Source organism: Ascaphus truei, chromosome 4, assembly GCF_040206685.1.
Source record: "Ascaphus truei isolate aAscTru1 chromosome 4, aAscTru1.hap1, whole genome shotgun sequence".
NCBI classification, from domain to species: Eukaryota; Metazoa; Chordata; class Amphibia; order Anura; family Ascaphidae; genus Ascaphus; species Ascaphus truei.
The window spans coordinates 219,512,709-219,540,424 of record NC_134486.1 but is presented as its reverse complement, the minus strand read 5'-3'; the positions used below and the strand labels follow the sequence as shown (position 1 = coordinate 219,540,424).

Below are 27,716 nucleotides of genomic sequence, written 5' to 3'. Positions count from 1 at the left end.
ACAATATTTGGAAAATACTTACTTGGCATATGCCTTCTCCAGTAGTGCACTCCAAAATTCATTGAGATCAGCTGAGTGCACAAACACTAGACGATTTCTGAAGGTGGGCAGCCGATCATCAATAATAACATCAAACCACTCATTGTGTTGCCAAAACTGTGAAATAAAATTAAAGCTTTTTAATATTTAAGGTAGGCACTTTAACTTGTGATTTGGTTTAAAAAAAAAAAATATATATATATATATATATATATATATATATATATATATTTGTTTTGCATGTGGTTTTTGTTGAATGTTTTGGTTCTGGTTTTGCCAAAACTTGATTTATTTGGGTTTTGGTTTGAGATTTTACCAAATTATTGAGGGGAAAAAAATAAGCAGGGTAATGCTAAAATAAACACTGCATGGGGGTGGGGAAGGAGGGGATCTCTCCTAGCTCAGCTAATAGTATTGTCAGCAGTAGCTAGATGTAGTGTAAGATTATTGAAGGGTGCACAGAACAGGTAATCAAATAATCAAAAGCAGAGATAAGAAAAAAGGCAGTAAATAGGAGTAAATAGTGAATTAATATAAAAAGTAACTTTAATAAGTATTGTTAAAATAAAGCCACTATCATACTAAGTAAACTAAAACATTAATAACACATCTAACAATTTTTTTTAAATATTAAGAGAACTAAAACCGTAGCAAGTACAGGATCTGCAGCTTTTGTGAAGGAAGTTTCCTCACAAGTGAATTGTGTGTTCAAACTGCTATAAAAGGTACAATTAGACCTATAATACAAAGCAATAATAAATGTAGCAACTTGTGCAAATGTATTTTATACATGTAGTAACATTTAAAGGTTAGGTGTTACATTAGTCTGCTAACAATTGTAGGGTTTGTAATAACTAATCCTATGTGGGAAGAAAACAGGGAAGCTTTTTTGAATGCACTATTCACTTGTGAAAGGAAATTTCCTTCACAAAAGCTGCAGATCCTGTACTTGCTACATTTGTAGCTATCTTAATATTAAAACTTATTTTGGTAGAGCAGGACAGCAGGGGAGGAGCACGCTCTAGCAACAGACACTGGAGGAAATAAAGACTTCTGGGTCAGACCACTAGAGTGCGCTCCTCCCCTGCTGTCCTGCTCTGCTGTGTAACAGCTGCTCATTATTCTGATGGCTTCTGTTTAATACCGGACCCCCCACATGTAGGCACAGGGAAGTAGGGGGAAGAGAGATAATGATGGTGGTGGGAGAGAGAGGTGATGATGATGGTGGTGGGAGAGAGAGGTGATAATGATGGTGGTGGGGAGAAAGAGGTGATCATGATGGTGGCGGGGAGAGAGGGCGATGATTATGGCGGTGGTGGGAAGAGAGAGGTGATGGTGGGGGAAGAGAGGTAATGATGGTGGGGAAGGGAGGTGATGAGGATGATTGTGGGGAGAGAGAGGTGATATGGTGGGGAGAGAGGTGATGGTGATGCTGAATGATGATGATGGTGGTGGGGAGAAAGAGGTGATGATGATGATGATGATGATGATGATGATGATGATGATGATGATGATGATGATAGTGGTGGGGAGAGAGGTGAATATGTTGATGATGATGATGGTGGTGGTGGGGAGAGAGAGGTGATTATGGTGTGTTTGGGAGAGAGAGTTGATGTCGGGGAAGAGAGGTGATAATGGTGGGGGAAGAGAGGTGATGATGATGGTGGTGGGGAGAGAGAGGTGATTATGGTGGTGGTGGGGAGAGAGAGGTGATGGTGGGGGAAGAGAGGTGATAATGCTGGGGGAAGAGAGGTGATAATGGTGGGGGAAGAGAGGTGATGATGATGGTGGTGGGGAGAGAGAGGTGATGGTGATGCTGAATGATAATGATGGTTGTGGGGAGAAAGAAGTGACGATGATGATGGTGGTGAGGAGAGAGGTGATTATGATGGTGGTGGGGAGAGAGAGGTGATTATGATGGTGGTGGGGAGAAAGAGGTGATCATGATGGTGGAGGGGAGAGAGGGAGATGATTATGGCGGTGGTGGGAAGAGAGAGGTGATGGTGGGGGAAGAGAGGTAATGATGGTGGGGAAGGGAGGTGATGAGGATGATTGTGGGGAGAGAGAGGGGATATGGTGGGGAGAGAGGTGATGGTGATGCTGAATGATGATGATGGTGGTGGGGAGAAAGAGGTGATGATGATGATGATGATGATGATGATGATGATGATGATGATGATGATGATGATGATGATGATAGTGGTGGGGAGAGAGGTGATTATGTTGATGATGATGATGGTGGTGGTGGGGAGAGAGAGGTGATTATGGTTTGTTTGGGTGAGAGAGTTGATGGTCGGGGAAGAGAGGTGATAATGGTGGGGGAAGAGAGGTGATGATGATGGTGGTGGGGAGAGAGAGGTGATTATGGTGGTGGTGGGGAGAGAGAGGTGATAATGTTGGGGGAAGAGAGGTGATAATGGTGGGGGAAGAGAGGTGATGGTGATGCTGAATGATGATGTGGTGGGGAGAAAGAGATGATGATGATGATGATGATGATGATGATGATGATGATGATGATGATGATGATGATGATGATGATAGTGGTGGGGAGAGAGGTGATTATGTTGATGATGATGATGATGATAGTGGTGGGGAGAGAGAGGTGATTATGGTGGTGGTGGGGAGAGAGAAGTGATGGTGGGGGAAGAGAGGTGATAATGGTGGGGGAAGAGAGGTGATGATGATGGTGGTGGGGAGAGAGAGGTGATGGTGATGCTGAATGATAATGATGGTGGTGGGGAGAAAGAAGTGATGATGATGATGGTGGTGAGGAGAGAGAGGTGATTATGATGGTGGTGGGGAGAGAGAGGTGATTATGATGGTGGTGGGGAGAAAGAGGTGATCATGATGGTGGAGGCGAGAGAGGGAGATGATTATGGCGGTGGTGGGGGAAGAGAGGTAATGATGGTGGGGAAGAGAGGTGATGAGGATGATTGTGGGGAGAGAGAGGTGATATGGTGGGGAGAGAGGTGATGGTGATGCTGAATGATGATGATGGTGGTGGGGAGAAAGAGGTGATGATGATGATGATGATGATGATGATGATGATGATGATGATGATGATGATGATGATGATGATGATGATGATGATGATGATGATGATGATAGTGGTGGCGAGAGAGGTGATTATGTTGATGATGATGATGGTGGTGGGGAGAAAGAGGTAATTATGGTGTGTTTGGGAGAGAGAGGTGATGGTTGGGGAAGAGAGGTGATAATGGTAGGGGAAGAGAGGTGATGATGATGGTGGAGGGGAGAGAGAGGTGATGGTGATGCTGAATGATAATGATGGTAGTGGGGAGAAAGAGGTGACGATGATGATGGTGGTGAGGAGAGAGGTGATTATGATGGTGGTGGGGAGAGAGAGGTGATTATGATGGTGGTGGGGAGAAAGAGGTGATCATGATGGTGGAGGGGAGAGAGGGAGATGATTATGGCGGTGGTGGGAAGAGAGAGGTGATGGTGGGGGAAGAGAGGTAATGATGGTGGGGAAGGGAGGTGATGAGGATGATTGTGGGGAGAGAGAGGTGATATGGTGGGGAGAGATGTGATGGTGATGCTGAATGATGATGATGGTGGTGGGGAGAAAGAGATGATGATGATGATGATGATGATGATGATGATGATGATGATGATGATGATGATGATGATGATGATGATGATGATGATGATGATAGTGGTGGGGAGAGAGGTGATTATGTTGATGATGATGGTGGTGGTGGGGAGAGAGAGGTGATTATGGTTTGTTTGGGTGAGAGAGTTGATGGTCGGGGAAGAGAGGTGATAATGGTGGGGGAAGAGAGGTGATGATGATGGTGGTGGGGAGAGAGAGGTGATTATGGTGGTGGTGGGGAGAGAGAGGTGATGGTGAGGGAAGAGAGGTGATAATGTTGGGGGAAGAGAGGTGATAATGGTGGGGGAAGAGAGGTGATGATGATGGTGGTGGGGAGAGAGAGGTAATGATGGTGGGGAGAGAGAGGTAATGATGGTGGGGAAGAGAGGTGATGAGGATGATTGTGGGGAGAGAGAGGTGATATGGTGGGGAGAGAGGTGATGGTGATGCTGAATGATGATGATGGTGGTGGGGAGAAAGAGGTGATGATGATGATGATGATGATGATGATGATGATGATGATGATGATGATGATGATGATGATGATGATGATGATGATGATGATGATGATGATGATGATAGTGGTGGCGAGAGAGGTGATTATGTTGATGATGATGATGGTGGTGGGGAGAGGTAATTATGGTGTGTTTGGGAGAGAGAGGTGATGGTCGGGGAAGAGAGGTGATAATGGTGGGGGAAGAGAGGTGATAATGGTGGGGGAAGAGAGGTGATGATGATGATGGAGGGGAGAGAGAGGTGATGGTGATGCTGAATGATAATGATGGTAGTGGGGAGAAAGAGGTGACGATGATGATGATGATGATGATGGTGGTGGTGGTGGAGAGAGAGGTGATTATGTTGATGATAACGATGGTGGTGGGGAGAGAGAGGTGATTATGATGGTGCTGGGGAGAGAGAGGTGATTATGGTGGTGTTTGGGAGAGAGAGGTGATGGTGGGGAAGAGAGTTGAAAATGGTGGGGGAAGAGAGGTGATTATCATGGTGGTGGGGAGAAAGAGGTGATGATGATGATGATGATGGTGATTTGGAGAGAGGGAGGTGATTATGGTGGTGGTGGGAAGAGAGAGGTGATGGTTGGGGAAGAGAGGTGATGTTGGCGGGGGAAGAGAGGTGATGAGGATGATTGTGGGGAGAGAGTTGATGGTGAAGCTGAATGATGATGGTGGTGGGGAGAAAGAGGTGATGGTGATGATGGTGGTGGTGGGGAGAAAGGTGATGATGATGGTGCTGGGGAGAGAGAGGTTATTATGGTGGTGTTGGGGAGAGAGAGGTGATGGTGGGGAAGAGAGGTGATGATGGTGGTGGGGAGAGAGTGGTGATGGTGGTGTGGAGAGAGAGGTGATGGTGATGCTGAATGATGATGCTGGTGGTGGGGAGAAAGAGGTGATGATGATGATGGGGAGAGAAAGAGGTGATAATGAAGATGATGATGATGATGATGTTGGTGGGGATAGAGAGGTGATGATGATGGTGGTGGGGAGAGAGGTGATGGTGGTGGGGATGGAGAGGTGATGATGGTTGGGAGAGAGAGAGGTTATGATGATAGTGGGGGAAGAGAGAGGTGATGATGGTGGGGGGAGAGAAAGGTGATGATTATGATGGAGAGGAGGAGAAATGATGATGAGGGATAATCCAGAGGAGGGATGATGAGAGCAAGGATCAGGGAAAGGATGGGGGAGGGAGAAAGAAATTGCAGTCAGTATTAATATTAATGGGGTCCTGAAAAATGTTTTGCCCAGGGACCCGTGCATGTTTTGCTCGCCACTGCCACTGATACAGCCCTAACAAAAGTGTTCAATGACCTACTCACAGCTAAGTCCAAGTGTCACTTCTCCTTACTAATTCTCCTGCTGCATTCGACAATGTTGATCACCCCCTTCTCCTGAACACTCTTCACTCCATTGGCCTCCATGATACAGCCTTCTCCTGGTTCATGTGCTACTAATCGTACTGCTCCTTCAGTGTTTCCTTCTCTGGGGTCTCCTCCCCTTCACTCACTCTCTGTTTGTATCCCATTAGGATCTTTCCTTGGCCCACTTCTCTTCTCACTCAACACCTCCTCCCTTCATGAACAATTACAATATTTGGCTTTCACTATTATCTCTATGCTGATGACATCCAAATCTACCTCTCTTCCCGTGACCTCTCCCCCTCTCTCTTGTTCCGTGTCACCTATTGTCTCTCTGCAATCTCCTCCTGGAAATCCCACGTTACCTGAAGCATAACATGTCCAAAACAAAACTAATACTCTTTCCCCTTTCCATGGTCACCCCTACAATCAAACTCTTCTACGCTATCAATAACAATTTTATTACACCACAATTTTATTAATACCTCAATACCCACTGTCTAGTGGTCATCTTTGACTTTGATCTCTCCATGTCTCAGATTCAGTCCCTCACAAAGTCTTGCCATCTCCACCTCTGAAATACCCCAAGTATGCGCCCTTTTCTCATGCATGGTCCAACAAGAATCCGAATTCATTCACTCTTCTTGTCCCATCTTGACTACTGAAACCTTCTCCTAGTTGGCATTTCCCTTATCCGACTATCCCAACTCCAATCCAAAACGTTGTTGCCAGACTCGTTTACCTCGCACACTGCTTTATTTTTGCTGTTCTCTACAAAAGCTTCCCATATCCTCTAGAATCAAATTTAAAAGCCCAGCTCTGATTTACAAAGCTCTCAATAACGCTGCCCCCCTTACATCTCAGCCTTCATCCCCAAATATATACCTAAACGCCCCCTATGTTCTGCCCCTGACAATCGACTTTCCTCCTAACTTATTACCTCCTCTCACTCCTGTGCTGCCCACTCTCTCTGGAATTCCCTACCATGTACCAAAACTCACATATCAATCAAGCTTATCTGGTATACCACAAAAATCCAACTCCTCCCTCCCTTCAACCCCATTGGGACCAGCGGCTGGACCAATCTCCATGCTTTATAAACACCCCCTAACATCCCTCAAAACGTAATGGTATCAGCTGTCGGGCTGAACCATACCGGAGGTATATTCCATCCCACAATAAGCAGCCACTTTACCTTTTGTTTCAACTTTGTCCCTAATTCTTTTAGATTGTCTGATGAGCAGGGCCCACAATACCTTTTGTATCTGTTTGTGCGTTTATCTTTATTTGTATGTAACTTTGTTTATGTAATTACCAAATCTATGTACCCCCATTGTACTGTGCTGTTTAATATGTTGACACTTTACAAATAAACAATAGTAAAAAGTAATAACCGATCTTACCTGGAAGTGAAATATACCGGCATACTCAGAACCAAAATTTTGATCAGGTGGTACCACTCTATTCAGTATCTTTTCATTAAGAGTAAGAGAAGCAATAGCAGCTAAAAGCCAACAGTCTCCTGTAACCATGAAATAGTGAGAAATATGCTTGATCATGCACACATTCTTTAATGTTCAATGTCACATTTTCTTAAATTAACAAAAAACATGATTACTGTCTTGCAGCATGGTCGTTTTAAATGAATTCCATGCATTTCATACATTTGTTACTGTATTTGCCACTGGTGAGAGAGTGATTGTTAAGCAATTTAATCTATGATCATTCTAATTTACAAAGTCTAAGGGCTACTATCAGAAATATGAAACATAACAAAAATGTTAAAGTAGATATGTTGAATTCTAAGTAGAACCACTAGGTGGTGATGCTCTGTAAGAAAACAAACTTTCAATGTCTGAATTTATTTCATATGAAAAACATGAAAATTTTTGAACTGGCTATCGAAATAAGCTAAAACGTGACACACTTAAGTGGTTATTCATTAAAACGTGATCGTGCCATTCTGGTATTACCACACAGAAACTCCCAGTGATGTAGGAGTACATGTAAGTGCATTGGTTCTTAGAGCATGGCTATGAGATATTAATATTTATCAGCTCCAGAGACTCCCGGCATCAATCCAATGCAGGAACATGCATTTTTTTTATATAAGTCCTGCTCTCAGATCCCTTCGAGATCCCTGGCGAGATGAGATCTCTGATAAACTCGCAATTCCAGAGCACAGATTATCTCATCAGAGCTACTAGAATAGCAACTTTTGAGAAAAATGCGAGTTGGAGCTGTTTGGCCGCTCCCGCACGATGCGTTTCAGTAGGAGCCAGAAATCATGAAAAAATGCCTTCCCTGTACAATTTGGCCAATTCATCAAGGCTTTCTGAACAGCTACCTAGCAAAATGTTGCGATAAGCAACTCATTGAGGATTTTGAGCAGTTATCGAAGCTGCTACAATATGCCTCAGTGTCTTTACTCACTGAGCCACTCATTCTGCAATCTATCCAAAAGTCGGCTGCTAGAATCATTTCACTTTCTCCCGAAACAGTCTCTGCTCATTTCCTCAAATCCCCCTCCGCCTTCCCATCAAAATTTGAATCACCCACAAGTTCTCTTCCTTCCCTTCAAGGCTCTCCACTCATCTGCTCCTCTCTACATATCAGCCCTGATCTCTTGCTATGCCCCTGCTCGCCTCCTGCTTTCTACCCAAAATGGTCTCCTTTCCACCCATTTCACCGCTTCTGCTCTCTCTAACATTAAACCTTTTCCCATCACTGCACCTTACCTGTGGAACTCCCTCACACTCGGTTTATGACAATAACCTTCTCTACTCACTTTAAAACTCACCTCTTAAATTAAGCATTTCATTAGCCTAGTCTCATAGCTACTGTTCCACACCCACAGTCACACCTACCAATGACTGCCATCTACTGCACTTATTCCCTCACCTGCTGTATCTGCTTGTTTCCCATCATACCACTTAGATTGCAAGCCCTCCAAGGGGTTTCCTTTCCTATTGTCAGATCTTATTTGTTGCATTTATTGTACTATAATTGTATTTTCTTTCTTATAAAGCGCTAAGTACAGTTGTAGGCGCTATATAAATAAAGATATACATACATACTGTACATGTTGACATAATACAGTGACATCAATTTAGTATATAATTTCATTGTCTACATTGTGCTACTTATATAGTGTTAATATATACGTTATAAAAGACCTGCCATTGTCCAAATTCTCTTAGGGAATGAGCTAGAAATATGTAATATAATGAAAAACTAGAGATTCCCCTTTTTTCCTCAACACAATGTTGTGCGTGTGTACAGTATATATAATATATATATATATATATATATCCTTTTTTTATGTATTAATATTTTTAAGCAAGTGCTGTGGGTAAGCACAAGTACTGTAAGCCTTGTGCAGCGCACAAGAAAGCTTATAGAAAGATATTAAAGCTATGGTGTAAAGGGGGCAGAGTGAACTCAATGGGAACTTTCAGCTGAAAATGGCCCAAATGGACGCTTTGAAGTATATAGCATTTAACCTAAAGAGATGAGTAGATAAGCAGCGACACATCTCAAAGAAATGCAGATGAATCTAGCAGCTGACTTTTTAAAAGATTAGAGATCTGTAAAATCAGTATGCCTGTTATTATAAAAAATTGCAATTGATGAAAGAGGCGAGAATAGAAATATTCAAAGCATAAAACTGGGTACTACAACATGCATTCTGTTTCCTGTTTCGGAGATATGAGGTGACCACTTTGTATTTAAAAAAATTATAGTGAATCGAAAGATATTTTTGATTAGTGATGATACTTTAAGGACCCACTCTCACCAATTATTATTTTTTGTAATCCTTTTATTAAATCATCTTCCCTAACCTTTGAATAAACTGAATAGGCAAGTGTTATTTTTTAATAACTAGTTTTTGGTTGATAAACTAATTTTTCAACCCTGGCTTATTATACCATCATACGTAGCTGTCATGGTATGAGGACCCAAATAACTAAGATTGGGCCACACATATTAAAATTGAATAATTGTTTGGGAGTGTACAAGATTTTCCATTTCACCGTTCGGTGGCTTCAACACATGACTATTCTTCTACCTTTCATAACAAACTGACATTTTCAGAAACTTGTTGCACTCTTTAGCACAATGGTTGTGATACTTTGACTTCTTTGGTCAATCAATAATTCAGAGGAATATAATTTCTTAATATTACGTTTATTTCTAAATAGAGAAGGAGAATTTATAAATCTAATTTTAGTAAACATTGATTTCTATTAAACATTTAAATCTAACATTATCAAATAAATTCTGATAAACCAATGGTAGTTGGAAGAATTTCAACAAATACTATGTAACAGTACACTATGTGACAAATATATTTATGTGTACTGTGAATAGAAATTTATTTAAAAAGAAATTCTCTAGTACCCACACATCAGCTCAATTTTTCTCTGCTAAAGATGGTTTACTAATAAGCCCAGATTTACTAAGCAGTGGCAAGATATAAAAGACACTCTATTGCTCATACAAACAAATGTGCCATTAGGTGCCATGCATATGCACCACTTAATAAATGTGGCCCTACAGTTTGTATTAGTCTTACCTGGGGCATAACTATAGCCGGGCAAAGCCCGGGGGCCCACTCTCTTGGGAGCACGCTTTGCAAACGCAGCTCACGCATGAATGATCCCGATCTCACATGCACATTAGCAGCTGGCAAGTAACGATCACGCATGCGCAGTCAGGAAGTGCACGCATGTGCACCAGCAGCCGTCAAGTGCTCATCGCAAATGTGCAGCCGGCAAGTGCCGAACGTGCATGCACACTAGCTGCCGGCAAGTGCCATCGTGCGTGTGCAGTAAATGCGCAACATTTTGCCCGGGCTCCGCATGTTTAGCTACGCCACTGAGTCACACTCATACCATCACCAATAAATGCATACAGTACCATTTTGTAGTATGTGTGTACCAATAAATATATATTATGTGACAGTATACTCTATTACTAGATCATTTCCAATTTTAAAAAAAAAAGGCGAAGAATAAAAATAAACACAGAACACACTTACCAAGGTCACCTTGGCAAATATCCGTTCTTGAAGCACCACCCAGAATAAACTCAGGATTGTTAACGATTTCCTGGTTGAGGGGAAAAAACAATATTTATTGTATGTGATGAGTATTAAACATTTTATTATAACAGCCAATAGTAACTGTTATGGAACATTTTATTGAAAAGTAAATGGTATGGAAAATATGATCAATGCATTTATTAATAGACATACAGAACCATAATAGCTGCAGATTCCTTGAAGTGTACAGTATTTGCTGCTACACATTTTGATCTCTATTTATTTTAAGGTGTTTGACAAAAGGGGCACAGTAGAAATTCATAAGCAGATTTGTGTCATCTTGTCATATATCACTCCTCCTATATCACATTAAATAACTAACACAGTTTTTGCTCTCAAACATTCACATACAGTACAGTATTTGCAATCTTTTTTGCAAATGGCCAATTGAACATTTATAATAGATTAAGACGACAAAAAAAAAATGAAGATAATCACAACCACACACACACATTTTGATGGCTGCAATTTTACTTAGACAGAATTTTGCCATTTCATCCATCAATGAAATAAAAAGACATTAGGACTGAAAAATATTTTTTAATTCCTTTGTACATCAACATTTTTGTGCTAAGAAAAACAAACTTTCATGTATGAAGACTTCATATGATACATATGACTCATAATTTGCTGTTTGAAATTATTTTTGATGTATAGTGTTGTGTTGAATACCTAATTGATAATAATTTAAGTTAAAACAGAATTACGTGTATTTTTTATTTACAGCTAGCATAAACATAAATTATTAGTGGCTTGCGTATACTAATCTGTGTGGTTGATTTGAAGTGCTGGTTGTTTAAAGTGTGCAGTAGGAAACAGAACAAAAGTGACAATGCTAGGTAAAAACCATCTCTAAATGCTCTCATTGAAGCCTTTGCTGTGTGTATTATAGTATATGCAAGTGACAATGCTAGGTAAAAACCATCTCTAAATCCTCTCATTGAAGCCTTTGCTATGTGTATTATAGTATATGCAAGTGACAATGCTAGGTAAAAACCATCTCTAAATCCTCTCATTGAAGCCTTTGCTGTGTGTATTATAGTACAGTATATGCAAGTGACAATGCTAGGTAAAAATCATCTCTAAACCCTCTCATTGAAGCCTTTGCTGTGTGTATTATAGTATATGCAAGTGACAATGCTAGTGTTGCCACCTAGGCAGGGAATACCTTGTGTAGAAAACCATCTGTTGAATGTGCCCATTATAAGTGGCATGATTAATGAACAACTGAAGTTTAAAAGGAAGTTCAAAAGAAGTGAGGAAGAATTGGACACCCCCAACTGGCCCTGATTCCTGCATTTGAACTACGCTGGAAAGGAGGATATCATCTATACCAGACTGCATCATTACTGCTGTGATGCTGCCTTTACCATTTATATTTGCTGTGACTTCACTTCTTCTCAAATTATGCACTTCTTTCTACCAGCCTCAGTATGTCTCAAACTCTATTCATATATCTCCATCTCTCCTTTCTTCACCACTTCTCAGTTCACATGAACTCCTTTCTTACCTGCGTCCTCTGACACCATACAGCTATATCCCCTGCACTTAAAAACACCCCTACAAAACCTCCTCACACATTCTCTTTCTATCCATGCTTCTCCTCCTTGCTTCTGGGGATATCTCTCCCAATCCTGGTCCCTGTCTTATTTCTACTTGCTCTCGTCCTCGCCTCCCACATGCAACTTCTGGTCCTTCTGGTGTTAACCCCTCCAACCTCATACCCATCCCCTGCCACCCTCCCTCCTCTCTCCCTTTCTCCTGTGCCCTTTGGAATGCTCGCTCCCTTTCTAACAAGTTCCTCTCTGTACATGACTTCTTTCTCTCTCACTCTCTGCTTCTCTTTGCTATAACTGAGACCTGGCTCACTCAGTCTGACTCTGCTCTGGAAGCTGCCCTCTCCTATGGTGGCCTTTCCTTCTCCCACACTCCACGCCCTGATGGCAGGGGTGGAGGCGTGGGGCTCCTGCTCTCCTCTCTCTGCCGTTACCGAACCCTTCCTATTCCCCCCTCTCATGCTTTTCCCTCCTTTGAGGCTCACACTGTCCAGATCTTCTCTCCTCTCCCTGTCCATGTGGCGGTCATCTATCGCCCACCTACCTCTACTCATCCCCCTTCTGCCTTTCTTTCTCACTTTGAATCCTGGCTCTCTTTCTTTCTCTCCTCAGACTCCCCTGTTCTTCTCCTTGGGGACTTCAATTGCCACATTGATGACCCCTCTCTCTCTTGGGCTTCCCGCTTTCTTTCTCTAACCTCTTCTTTTGTCCTTCAACAGTGGACTGCAGCCAGCACACACAAGGATGGCCAATACTTAGACCTGGTTTTCACTAAAAACTTCTCTCTCTCTGATTTCTCTATTTCCCCTCTCTGACCATCACCTCATCTCATTCTCTCTATCTCGCTTCTCCCCTTCTCCACCTCCATCTACCCCCCGGTTCTGCAGAAACCTGCGCTCTATTCACTTACTTGAATTTGAGTCAAATTTAAGCTCCTCCCTCTCCTCTCTCAGCTCTGCTACAGACCCTGACAACCTGGTCAGGAACTACAACTCTGTCTTGTCCTCGTCTCTTGATCTACATGCCCCGCTTTTTCTCTGCCGCACTCGCCCTTCTAACCCTAGACCCTGGCTAAATTCCCACACGCGCATGCTGCGTTCCTCCACTCGTTCCTCTGAACGCCTCTGGAGGAAGTCTCACACTCTCGCAGACTTCCTTCACTACAAATTTATGCTATCCTGTTTCAACTCTGCCCTCTCGCAAGCTAAACAAGCCTACTTTTCTGCACTAATCAACATGCACAAGTCTAACCCACGCTGACTGTTCTCTGTCTTTGATACTCTACTCAAACCACCCTCAGCTGCCTCTCCTTCCTCCATCTCCGCTCAGGACTTTGCTGACTATTTTAAGGAAAAGGTGGAATCCATACGGCAGAACATCCCCTCTGTTTCTTCCTCCCATCCTACACCTCTTCCTAACTCTCCTCCTGCCTTCCTTGACTCTTTTTCCACTATCTCAGAGGAGGATGTGTCGCTGTTGATCGCCTCTTCTCCCTCTACCACTTGCCCTCTTGACCCCATTCCCTCCCATCTCCTAAAACCTCTTGCTCCTACTATAATCCCTACGCTCACACACATTTTTAACTCCTTCCTCTGCTCTGGAACCTTTCCATCCTCCTTCAAACATGCAACAGTCATACCATTACTCAAAAACAGCAAGCTTGACCCTACCTGTCTTTCTAACTATCGACCTGTCTCCCTCCTGCCTTTTGCCTCTAAACTCCTTGAACGTCTTGTATTCTCTCGCTTGCTCCATTTTCTCAACACCTATTCTCTCCTAGACCCTCTACAATCTGGCTTCCGCACTGCTCACTCCACCGAAACAGTCCTCACTAAAATAACTGACGACCTCCATGCTGCCAAAGACAGAGGTCATTACACTCTGCTCATATTACTCGGCCTCTCAGCAGCATTTGACACAGTGGACCACCCTCTTCTCCTCCACATTCTCCATACTCTAGGTATTCGGAACAAAGCTCTATCCTGGATCTCATCCTACCTCTCCCATCGTACTTTCAGTGTCTCTTCTGCTAACACCTCCTCCTTCTCCTCTATTGATCTCTCTGTGGGGGTACCCCAGGGCTCTGTCCTGAGACCTCTTCTCTTTTCTCTGTACACACTCTCTCTAGGTGACCTAATAACATCTTTTGGGTTTAATTATCACCTCTATGCCGACGACACACAAATATACTTTTCAACACCTGACCTTACACCTGCTGTACAAACCAAAGTTTCTGAATGTCTCTCTGCTATATCATCCTAGATGGCCCTCCGCCGCCTTAAACTCAACATGGCTAAAACAGAGCTCCTCATACTTCCTCCCAAACCTGGCCCTACTACCTCCTTCCACATTACTGTTGGAACTACAATCATTCACCCAGTAGCCCAAGCACGCTGCCTAGGGGTCACACTCGACTCCTCTCTCACATTCGCCCCTCACATTCAAAACATTTCTAAAACTTGTCGCTTTTTCCTCCGCAATATAACAAAGATACGCCCTTTCCTCTGTTGCTCGACTGCTAAAACTCTGACTCAGGCCCTCATTCTCTCCCGTCTTGATTACTGTAACCTCCTGTTGTCCGGCCTTCCTGCCTTTCACCTGTCTCCCCTACAATCTATCCTAAATGCTGCTGCCAGAATCACTCTACTCTTTCCTAGATCTGTCTCAGCATCTCCCCTCATGAAATCCCTCTCATGGTTTCCGATCAAATCCCGCATCTCACACTCCATTCTTCTCCTCACTTTTAAAGCTTTACATTCTTCTGCCCCTCCTTACATCTCATCCCTAATTTCTCGTTATGCACCATCCAGACTCTTGCGTTCTTCTCAAGGATGTCTTCTTTCTACCCCCTTTATATCTAAAGCCCTCTCCCGCCTTAAACCTTTTTCACTGACTGCCCCACAACTCTGGAATGCCCTTCCCCTCAGTACCTGACTAGCACCCTCTCTATCCACCTTTAAGGCCCACCTTAAGACACACTTGCTTAAAGAAGCATATGAATAGCACTGTGGATATTCTCAACACGATACATAAAGCTTGGCCCCCTGCAGACGCACTTACCAGAACTCCCTCCTACTGTCTCTGTACGTTCTACCTACCTACCTATTAGACTGTAAGCTCCTCGGGGCAGGGACTCCTCTTCCGAAATGTTACTTTTATGTCTAAAGCACTTATTCCCATGATCTGTTATTTATATTATCTGTTATTTATTTGATTACCACATGTATTACTACTGTGAAGCGCTATGTACATTAATGGCGCTATATAAATAAAGACATACAATACAATACAAATGGAAGTGCTGTGTATATTAGTGTATATTAGTGTATACTAGCAGGGGTGGCTGATTTTGGGGAGTGTGCAGTGGGTTAATTTATTTTTAAAGTGTGTGGTAATTGAAGCCTGTAACTTTTTTTTTCCCCCCTTTTTTCCCCCCTTTCTCCTGCCTGAGGCAGATTGGGTGTGGTTGTTAATTTGCTGGCCTAACACACCTGCAGTGGGTGGGGTTAGTTAATTGATAACCTAACACACCTGGTGGGTGTCCCTAACAAATTCTGAGCTTGCGTATTCTGATCTGTGTGGTTGATTTGAAATGCTGGTTGTTTAAAGCGTGCAGTTAGAAACAGAATCAATTTGAACAAGGAAGCGGTTAAACAAGGTATAGTATATTGAAGTTCAGTTTACTGTTGGTACTTATAAACTTCATAGTTGCTAGAATGAGCAGGATTGAAAATGCCACTCAATGCACATCTTGCCACATGTATGTGCACTTGGAGCAGCTGTTCCAATGCTGTGAGAGGTGTGAGCGGGTGGTCTCTTTAGAGTCAGAGATTGCTGATCTGAAGAGGCAACTTGCAATATTGAGGGACATTGGCAATCTTGAAAGGGTTTAGAGCTCACTGAGCAGGCCCTTACTTCGACTAGTGGTGCAGATGGTAGCGCTTTTAGTGAGGAGCAGGTAGGTAGCTTGGTAGCTGTTAGTGAGGAGCAGGTAGCTAGCTGGGTGACAGTTAGAAGGGGAAGCAGGGGCAACAGGGAGAGGCAGGTTGTTTCTGAGCTGACTCATCCCAATAGATTTGCCATGTTGAGTGAAGATATTGGAAGTGTCGAGGCAGAAATGGCAAGGCTGGTGGAGACTAATTCCTCTAGCAGCCAGGGGAATAGTTCCTCCAGCACAGTGGGAACTCATGATGCTCAGATACAAAGAAAGATTGTGGTGGTAGGGGACTCCATTATTAGGAAAGTAGATAGGGCAATCTGTTGCCATGACCGCATGAACCGAACAGTTTGTTGTCTCCCGGGCACATTGCGGATCAGGTAGACAGATTGTTGGGGGGGGGGCTGGGATTGACCCGGCGGTCTTGGTACATGTTGGCACCAATGACAAAGTTAGAGAAAGATGGAGGGTCCTAAAAAATGATTACAGTGATCTAGGCCAAAAGCTTAAGGCAAGCTCCAAGGTAGTATTTTCTGAAATACTACCAGTGCTATGCACTACCGCAGGGAGACAGTCAGAGATCAGGGAGGTTAATGCATGGCTAATAAAGTGGTGCAGGAAGGAGGGTTTTGGGTTGTTAGAGCACTGGGACTCCTTTTCTGAGAGGTGCCATCTATATTCTAGGGACGGATTGCACCCCAATGAAGAGGGATCTTCTGTGCTAGGGGGGAGAATGTTAAAAAGGTTGGAGGAGATTTTAAACTAGGATGGAGGGGGGAGGGGAATGAAACAGATAATGAACTAAATAGAATAGTTGAGGATACATGGTGGTATGGAGGTAGAATGGGGGCAAGTGCGAGTTTGACAAGCAGCGAGACACACATAGTAAATACAGATAATACTAGAAAACTTCTAAAGACTAAACCAAGTGGGAGCAGAAAGGAAGAAGCATATAAGATAATAGTCCAGGCTGAAAAAAAAATTAAATGCATGCTTGCTAATGCAAGAAGCCTGACAGATAAAATGGGGGAGCTTGAATTAATAGCTGCAAGGGAGCAGTATGATATCATAGGCATTACTGAAACATGGTGGGATGAAACTCATGACTGGACAGTTAATTTAGAGGGTTATTCCCTTTTTCGGAAGGATCAAACAAATAGAAGGGGAGGTGGAGTATGTTTATATGTTAAACCAGATCTAAAACCTATTATAAGGGAAGATGTTTATGAAGGGAATGATGAAAATGTAGAGACTTTGTAGATTAGCAGTGGAGGTAAAAGTATAAAGAAAATATTTGTAGGGATATGCTATAAACCAACAAATATCTATGAGATTGAGGAAGCTAAAATACTTTTGCAATTGGAGAAGGCATCAAAACTGGGTCATGTTTGCACAATGGGGAATTTTAATTATCCAGACATAGACTGGGAAAATTAGATTATCATTACAACAAAAGGAAACAGGTTTTTGGGGTGCTTAAAGACAATTATATGACCCAAATTATTGAGAAACCAACCAGGAGAGGGGCTGTACTGGATTTGGTAATATTAAACAATGTAGACGTAATAACAAATATTCAAGTCCTGGAACATTTGGGTAACAGTGATCATAACATGGTCTAACTTGAAATAAATGATCAAAAAACAGATTACTTGGGTTCAACAAAGACCTTAAACTTTAAAAAGGCAGATTTTAATAAACTGAAGTCTAATCTACAAGTAATACACTGGGATTATGTTTTTGAAGGGAAACATGTAGAAGATAAATGGGCAGTCTTTAAAACATTGTTAGAAAAGTACACTTATCAGTTTATAAGTATAAAAGAAATAAGTCAAAACCAATGTGGCTAAAAAAACAGGTAGGGGAAGAAATGGACAAGAAGAGGAAGGTGTTTAGATTCTTTAAGTCAGAAGGGACGGAGACATCGTATCAGAATTATAAGGAATGTAACAAAAATTGCAAAAGGGCAATCAAATTAGCAAAAATTGATAATGAAAAAAGGATTGCAATAGAAAGTAAGGTCAACCCTAAAAAGTTCTTTAAGTACCTTAATAACAAAAAAATGAGAAAAGAAAATATAGAACCCTTTCAGGGTGATATGGGTAGGCAGATTATTAGAGATAAGGAAAAAGCAGAGGTATTAAACAAATTCTTTGCCTCTGTGTTTACCAGGGAAGAATTAAGTTCAATAGTAGTGCCGCAGGAGGAAGCCACAACCTCCATATTAATGAAAAATTGGTTAACTGAGGAAGAAGTTCATAAGCGGCTTGAAAAAATGAAAGTAAAAAAGGCACCTGGCCCCGATGGCATACATCCAAGAGTTCTCAAGGAGATACGCTCAGTAATAGCCAAACCATTATATTTAATATTCAAGGACTCAATTTCCACAGACTCAGTACCACAAGATTGGCGTAAAGCAGATGTGGTGCCTATATTTAAAAGGGAGCTACTGTAGATCACAACCGGGGAATTACAGACCTGTAAGCCTGACTTCAAAAGTGGGGAAGCTACTTGAAGGTTTAATACAGGATAATATTCAGGAATACCTAATGGAAAACAAAATTATTAGTACTAGTCAGCATGGATTTATGAAGGATAGATCATGCCAAACTAACCTTATTTGTTTCTTTGAGGAGGTAAGTAGGAATTTAGACCAGGGTAATGCAGTTGATGTGGTCTACTTACATTTTGCAAAGGCTCTAGATACGGTTTCACACAAGAGGTTGGTGTACAAAATAAAGAAAATTGGACTCAGTAATAATATATGCACCTGGATTGAAAACTGGTTAAAGGACAGACAACAGAGGGTTGTCATAAATGGAACTTTTTCAGGTTGGGCTAAAGTCATGAGTGGAGTACCTCTGGGATCGATACTGGGATCCCTGATTTTTAACTTGTTTATTGATGACCTTGAGGTTGGCATCAAGAACAAAGTCTCCATCTTTGCTGATGATACTAAATTGTGTACGGTAGTAGAATCAGAGCTGGATGTAATTTCTATTCAGAAGGACTTGGAGAGACTGGAAACGTGGGCAGGTAAATGGCAGATGAGGTTAAATACAGATAAATGTAAGGTTATGCATTTGGGATGCAAGAATAAAAAGGCGACTTACAAATTAAATGGGGATAAATTGGGAGAGTCCTTGATGGAGAAGGGTTTAGGAGTGCTTGTAGACAGCAGGCTTAGGAATAGTGCCCAAAGTCATGCAGTAGCTGCAAAGGCAAACAAGATCTTATCTTGCATTAAACAGGCAATGGATGGAAGGGAAGTAAACATTATTATGCCCCTTTGCAAAACATTAGTAAGAACACACCTTGAATATGGAGTACAAGTCGGGGCACCAATCCTAAGAAAAGACATTATGGAACTAGAGAGAGTGCAGAGAAGAGCCACCAAATTAATAAAGGGGATGGACAACCTAACTTATGAGGAGATGCTAGCTAAATTAGATTTATTTACATTAGAAAAGAGGCGTCCAAGAGGGGATATGATAACTATATACAAATATAGTCGGGGACAATACAAGGAGCTTTCAAAAGAACTATTTGTCCCACGGGCAGTACAATGGACTCGGGCCATCCCTCAGCAAAGGGTTCTTTACAGTAAGGGCAGTTACAATGTGGAATTCATTACCCATGGAGACTGTGATGGCAGATACAATAGATTTATTAAAAAAAAGGTTGGACATCAATTTAGAAAGGAAAGGTATACAGGGATATACCAAATAAGTAAACATGGGAAGGCTGTTGATCCAGGGATTAATCCGATTGTCAATTATTGGAGTCAGGAAGGAATTTATTTTTCCCCTCATGAGATATCATTGGATGATATTACTCTGGGGTTTTTTGTTTGCATTCCTCTGGATCAATCAGTAAGTATGGAACTAGGATAAAGTATCTGTTGTCTAAATTTAGGATAGGTTGAACTTGATGGACGTACGTCTTTTTTCAACCTTATCTACTATGTAACTATGTAACTAGTGTAGTATTATTTTTAATAGCCAAACTGTGAAAATAATACATTTTGTTAACCTATAATCATCAAACACCCATGCTGCATTAAATACTTTTTTGGTTTGAAACATAATCCAAAAGGTAGGGAAGAAATGCACTCCAAAGGAAAAGTATATATTTTTTTTAAATCATAACAACTTTGGGTGCTGCCAGCTGTGTATATTAACTATTATGCAGCTATGGCTCATTTGCCCATTAAATTAAACATTAGCCCGCCAGCAGAAATAAAGTAAATACACTTTTCAACTTACCCCTGCCATCATGAAGGGTGTCCTCGTCAGCATACTCTAGGTCCATGTCCTCCAAAGCCAGCAAGAATACATAAAAAATACAATCTAATTGCCCTGTGGCAGGACGGCCTGTAGCCAAGGTCAGGGAACAGTCCACACGTGTAGTTTCAGGATAAATAAAAACGTTCAGTGGCTTTTATTTCTCCACAGCAACATAACATGCGGGTACACTGTCCCTTTAAACAAATAAATCTCTCAGACATATGTCTCCCAGGCATAACTGATAAGGGTTGACTTCACCCTGTCACAGGCCCCTAACCCCTTAATCACCTTAGCGGTTAATAACCACTATAGTAATTAAGGGGCTAACCTACCCTTCCCCACTACCCACCCGGGAGGCCTAACCACCCACCCCTAACCCCAACACTCTATGGTCCTCCTAATAAAAATACATGAAGGCCCAAAATACACAATAATAAAACATATACACAAGCACCTAAACACCACAATTCAAGAAATAAAAGAACTAGCCAACAAATCAAATTAATAAAAGCACACACCAACAAAATAATTAAATAATTTTAACTAGTAACCAACAAACCGATGAATTAATTAAACCACTAGCCAACACATCAATTCAAACCAGGAGCCAACAAAATAATTCCTTAATTAAAAACGCTAATCAATTGAAAAAATAAATAAAAACAAGCCATCCAAATGACACTATTTAATCCAAACAATGAAGAGAAATAGAAAAAATACTGTAACACGCAATAGAAAGCAAGCATTTTCCAAAAAATGCATTGGCTATCACTGTATTTACCTAAACGGGCACAGATTAATACATTAGCAGTCAATGGGCAATGAAAAACATTAAAAGAAAGAAATACAATTAAAAAAAACCTGTAAAAAAATAAAAATAACATACATTCAATATTTTTCTTACCTTTTCTTACCTTTAGAAGCATTGGCCCTCTGAATCCCGGGGTATCAGGAAGCTCTCAAATAGATCCAACGCCACCCACCTTGAAGATCTGGAACAGGTAACAAAATTCTTCATACTTTAATCTTCTATCACTGTCTTTTTTCTTCATCTGTCATTATTTCTTTCTTTTCTGTAATCTTCTTTCTTCATCTGTCAGTCCACAAAGCCCCATGGTAAATCCACAACACAATGTTGTCACGTCGGCTTCTTGAGGTAAAATGAAGCGTCAAGGCCTTAAATATGGCCTGTGACGTCACATTTTTTTGATCAGATGGTACAGCTTGAATCTGATATGACGCTGTATCATGTGCCTGCCTTTTTTTTTAAGGATGTGACGTCCTCTCCAAGATTAGGTACGACACATCCATAAAACCACATGGCCATTCCCATCACATGGTATTAGAGCTAATGGGATTTTGTTTCAATCCCATTGGTTGCTGTACCATGTGATAGATTACAGGAGTTCAAAAGGATGTGACATCATCCCTTAAAATGACATCCCATCCTTTTGAACTAATGTAACCCATCACATGGCACAGCAGCCAATGGGATTGTCTATCAAATCCCATTGGCTGTAATACCATGTGATATAGCCATGTGGTTTGTAGGATGTGACGTACCTCCCTTGGAGATGATGTTGCATCCTTCACCCCCCCAAAAAAGAGGCGGGCACATGATACAGCATCAAATCAGACTAGATCTATACCATCTGACCTAAAAATGTGATGTCGCAGGCCATATTTAAGGCCTTGACTCCTCATTTTACCTCAAGAAGCCGAAGTGACAAAATCGTGTTCTGGATTTACCTTGGGGCTTTGTGGATTGACAGAGGAAGAAAGAAGATTACAGAAAAGAAATAATGACAGACGAAGAAAGAAGAAGGTGATAGAAGATAAAAGAGAGAAGAATTTTGTTACCTGTTCCGGATCTTCAAGGTGGATGGAGTTTGATTTACTTTGATGATGTTGCGGTATGAGAGCTTCCTGATACCACAGGATTCGGAGGTCCGACACTTCTAAAAGGTAAGAAAAATATTGAATTTATGTTTTGTTTTTTTTACAGATTTTTTTTATTATATTGCTTTCTTTGTTTTTCATTGCCCATTGTATTGTATTGTATGTCTTTATTTATATAGCGCCATTAATGTACATAGCGCTTTACAGTAGTAATACACATGGTAATCCTATAAATAACAAATAATATAAATAACAGATCTTGAGAATAAGTGCTTCAGACATAGAAGTAACATAGAATACAAAAACGATAAACAGCACTCACAATGAGAATAGCAAATGGGTATATAATGTGGGGTGCCGTGGACTAGAGAGGACCCAATTCCTCTAAACACAATATACAATACCGAATAGTCCAGCACTCCCTATAAGAAGAAATAAGGAGATCAAATCATTGGTATAAACCAAAAAAAGGGAATGATAATTTAATATATGCACAAGTGAATCAAACAACACTCAACACCAAAAGTATAATATTGAAAAAAACTCTAAAAACATATAGGTAGAACCAAATATGGGGGTGTGGGGTGTAGGAAACAGACAATAGGAAAGGGCAAATAAAAAAGGAGTGAGTATAAGGGGGATTACAGGGGGGCAACGTTTCGGGGAACACCCCTTCATCAGGCCCGTTCCCCTTAGCCCTGAGGGACAGAAGGGTACTTCCCTGGCCCCACAACCCACACGGAGAGTATAAAGCCCCAAATAAGGAAAAACAAACCCTTCACTAATACTAGATACTGAAAATGGGAAAGTGCAATGCAATATGCAAACAGTAAATGAGGATGCAGAAACAAAATGTCCAAAAAGTCATGTGCAATGGATAAAGTGAATCAAACCACACAGTCCTCAGTGTAATTGTCCAAAAGCTCCTGCTCCTCTCGCTCAAAAGGGTGTCTGTGAAGCGGAAGAGGAGACCCTGCTCCGAGGAGCTTACAATCTAATTGGTAGGTAGGGAGAACATACAGAGACAGTAGGAGGGAATTCTGGTAAGTGCGCATGCAGGGGGCCAAGCTTTATGTATCATGTGTCCAGTATTAGCCACAGTGGTATTCATATGCCTCTTTAAGCAAGTGTGTCTTAAGGTGGGTCTTAAAGGTGGATAGAGAGGCTGCTAGTTGGGTATTGAGGGGAAGGGCATTCCAGAGGTGCGGGGCAGTCAGTGAGAAAGGTTTAAGTCGGGAGAGGGCTTTAGATACAAAGGGGTAGAAAGAAGACATCCTTGAGCAGAACGTAAGAGTCGGGATGGTGCATAGCGAGAAATTAGGGCTGAGATGTAAGAAGCGGCAGAAGAGAGTAAAGCTTTAAAAGTGAGGAGGGGAATTGAGTGTGAGATGCGGGATTTGATCAGAAGCCAGGAGAGGGATTTCAGGAGGGGAGATGCGGAGACAGATTTAGGAAAGAGTAGAATGATTCTGGCAGCAGTGTTTAGGATAGATTGTAGGGGAGACAGGTGAGAGGCAGGAAGGCCATACAGCAGGAGGTTACAGTAATCAAGACGGGAGAGAACGTGGGCCTGAGTCAGAGTTTTAGCAGTCGAGCAACAGAGGAACAGGCGTATCTTTGACCATTGACTGCTAATGTATTAATCTGTGCCCGTTCAGGGTACAGAAATACAGTGATAGCCAATGCATTTTTTCTCAAATGCTTGTTTTCTATTGAGTGTTATTTTTTCTATTTCTCTTGATTATTTGGATTAAATAGTTTGTAATTTGGATGGCTTGTTTTTTTTTTTTTTAATTGATTAGCATTTTTAATTAATTATTTATTTTGTTGGCTCCTGGTTTGAATTGATCTGTTGGCTAGTGGTTTTAATAATTAATTGCTTTGTTGGTTACTAGTTAAAAATATTTAATTGTTTTGTTGGTTAGTGATTTTATTAATTGAATGTATTGGCAAGTGCTTATTAATTGCATTTGTTGGCTAGTGCTTTTATTTCTTGAAATGTTGTGTTTAGGTGCTTGTGTATATGTTTTATTATTTTGTATTTTGGGCTTTTATACAATTTTATTAGGGTGACCATTGAGTGCTATAGTGTGTATCATGCCCATATTATATGTGTATGATGTACCACTATGCCAATCAATGGGTACAGAGTGGGTATAGTGGCCCTTGGGGGGGTGGTTAGGCCTCCCGGGTGGGTAGTGGGGGAGGGTGGGTTAACACTTTAATTACTGTAGCGGTTATTAACTGCTAAGGTGATTAAGGGTTTAGGGGCTATTAGATTGTATTTTGTATGTATTCTTGCTGGCATTGGAGGATATGGACATGAGTATGCTGACGAGGCCTTCCTCATGGCAGGGGTAAGTAGAAAGGTTTATTTACTTTATTTCTGCTGCTTGGCTAAAGTTTGATTTAAAAATGGACAAATGAGCAATTATCCATATTTGGATAATAGTAATTTTGCGCATTACTGTACTGCAGGCTTGCACAACTCCAGTCCTTGAGGGCCGGAAACAGGCCAGGTTTTCAGGATTTCTCTACATCAACACAGTGGCTCAGTATGACTAAGCTCCTAATTAAGCCAGCTGTGCTGGTGTAGGGATATCCTGAAAACCTGGCCTGTTTGCAGCCCTCGAGGACTGGAGTTGTGCAGGCCTGGTGTACTGTATGTGTTGGGGGGCGAGGGGAAGTGTATTTATTGCAATGTATTCCCCCAAAAAATTTGGGATACAGAACTGGTACCGCAGGCCAGAGGGAACCACCGAGGGAACCCAGACACCCACGGGGACCACTTGATGACCCCTGGATGCCCAGAGGAGCACCCGAGGACCCCATGACACCCACAGGGACCACCTGGGGACCCCCAAACATCCACAGGGAACACCCACGGGGACAACTCAAGAGCCCCAGACACCAGTGGGTACCTCTCAAGGGCCCCCAGACACCCGTGGGGACAACCCGAGGGGCCCCAGGCACCCAGGGGACCACCCATGGTCCCCAGACAGCCGTGGGGACCACCCGAGGGCCCCCAGTCCCCCATGAGGACCACCCAAGGGCCCCCAGACATTCACGGGGACCACCTGGAGGCCCACTGACACTCGCGAGGACTACCCTAGAACCCCCAGACCCCAGCAGACCCCTGTTGGGCCCCCAGATACCTGTGGGGACCACCTGAAGGCCTGCGGGGAGCTGCAGGGCCACCCGGGGACCCCCGCTGGCCTCTGTTATCAATCCTATGTATCAAAAAATAAATTCTGGTTTTATGTGGGGGCACAGGGGTTGGGTGGGTTGTGTATTGGTGTTTAGTACATATTGTAATCTTTATTGTGGCAGAGGGGCAGGGTGAAGGGCCCAGTACCAACTTCACTCATCACCTCTGCCCCCAAAGCTGCTGTTGTTTCTTAACCCCTTCATTGCCTTAGTGATTAGCCGCTAAGGTAATAAAGTTGCCTGTAAATGCATTTTTATTGCATGAGATTCATGCCGGGGGTCTCCAGTGCTGATATTAATGGGTATCAGCTACGGACATCAATCCAATGCAGGAAAAATGCATTTTTTGTTTTTAGTCCGATCTTGCGGCATCAAAATTTGCCAAAAAGGTCTCTTATCGCCAACTTATCGGGGCTTACAGAATCGCAGTAGACTTTTTGGCGACAAGGCAGCTGCTTAGTGTATAGGCACCTTAATGTTTGGAGTAGGACACGTTGTAAAGATAACTGGTGTAGTGATAATACAATACTGTTCTTTAAAACGTGTCCTACTCCAAACATTGATACGGACAACACTGTTGTTGTATGAAAAGTACCAGTGAAAGTCCATTTCTAGTAATTTTTTATTGTACAGTAATTTCTCATTGCGATTTTTAAATGCGATTGTATTATATTGTGTTCGGCAATATGTTGTGCAAGTGAAATATTAGTGAAGCCTGTACTCAGATTATATATTGTGCACTCGCGTAATCAATCAACAACCAATCATTTTAGAGTTATCAAAATAGGGGATTCCTTATTCAGTAGAGATAGGAGTCACTTTATAAACCCTTTCGGCGTGTGGGTTAGGCAACAGACCCCTGACGAAGCTGGGGAAACCCAGCAAAACATGTAGAGTTCTACTTCAGCCAAGGGGGAACTCCTGTGAGACATCCAAAGTTTCCGGGCGGATGTAACCGGAAGCTACACCAGCCGGCATCTCACAATGAACACAAACCGTCACAGAGGCGTTGACATCGCCATACTGACCATATTCTTTCACTATTGCAATACTGCCGAAAAGAGTGGTCTTCTAGTAAGTGCACACTTTATGGGCTAAGGCCTTATTTTATTATTTATATAAAGATTTTCAATATACATCTGTGCTATGGTGGTCTCTTTCTTCGCTTTGATGTAAACCCACATGCCCATGTACATCGTGATTGCAAAGCCACTGATTGAATTCTGCCTTTTTTTACTCACCAGAATGTGAGTAGACACATTGAAGATTCAAACACTTGATTTTTTATAGACACATGTCCCTATTTGGTATTTTATATTTTTCTCTTTATATATGATGTGACATCCCCCGCTCCCTCATCTTGTTCAAATTGAATTACCCTAAGAGACGTGGAAACAGTCTTTTTTGAAGGTTGAACGGAGGTTCACATTCTATTATCACTTACTACAAATATCACTGGTTTATATATAATAATACATTTAGTATCACTTTATTTTATTCACCATTATTGTGCACATTTATGGTTTTTCACTTTAATAGAAGCACTATAAATTTTTGCCAGCAGAGTGCCCCCATATATACCCTTTTTTCACATTTTGATTTTTTTATGGCATACAGAAACATTATTTATTAGTATATACGATCAACCTCTGTATGCTTAGAGCAGATTATTTCTGTGCAGCACAAGAAAAAAAAGAAAAGTAATTTTTGACACTGTTGATTTTGATGGAGACATTTCTGGTTAGTTTAGTTAACATAGTTACATAGTTGATGAGGTTGAATAAAGACATGCGTACATCAAGTTCAACCTATGCTAAATTTAGACTACAGATAGTTTATCCTATATTTGTACTTCCAGTACTGTATATTGATTCAAAGGAAGGCAAACAAAAAACCCCAGTGAAATACTGTAGCATCTAATGATAACTCATAAGGGGAAAAATAAATTCCTTCCTGACTCCAAAAATTGGCAATCAGATTACTCCCTGGATCAACATTCTTCCCATGTTTACTTATTTGGTACATTACCTATATACCTTTCCTTTCTAAAAAGCTGTCCAAACTTTTTTGAAGCTATCTATTGTATCACAGTCTCCATGGGTAATGAATTCCACATTCGAACTGCCCTCACTGTAAAGAACCCTTTCCTTTATTGCTGGTGAAATCTCCTTTCCTCCAACCTTAAGTGATGGCCTTGTGTCTTTT

General features: G+C 41.7%; 1 protein-coding gene across 1 annotated transcript in view; it reads right to left on the bottom strand.

The window, feature by feature from the left end:
• Positions 1 to 27,716, bottom strand: part of CAPN9 (calpain 9) — a 118,693-nt gene that overhangs the window by 62,257 nt on the left and 28,720 nt on the right. Inside the window, exons 2-4 of the mRNA XM_075596880.1 lie at positions 10,564 to 10,633; positions 6,926 to 7,044; positions 23 to 156 (exon numbers count right to left, since the gene is read on the bottom strand). Of these exons, the coding sequence (XP_075452995.1) occupies positions 23 to 156; positions 6,926 to 7,044; positions 10,564 to 10,633 (323 nt within the window). The remainder of the gene's footprint in view (positions 1 to 22; positions 157 to 6,925; positions 7,045 to 10,563; positions 10,634 to 27,716) is intronic.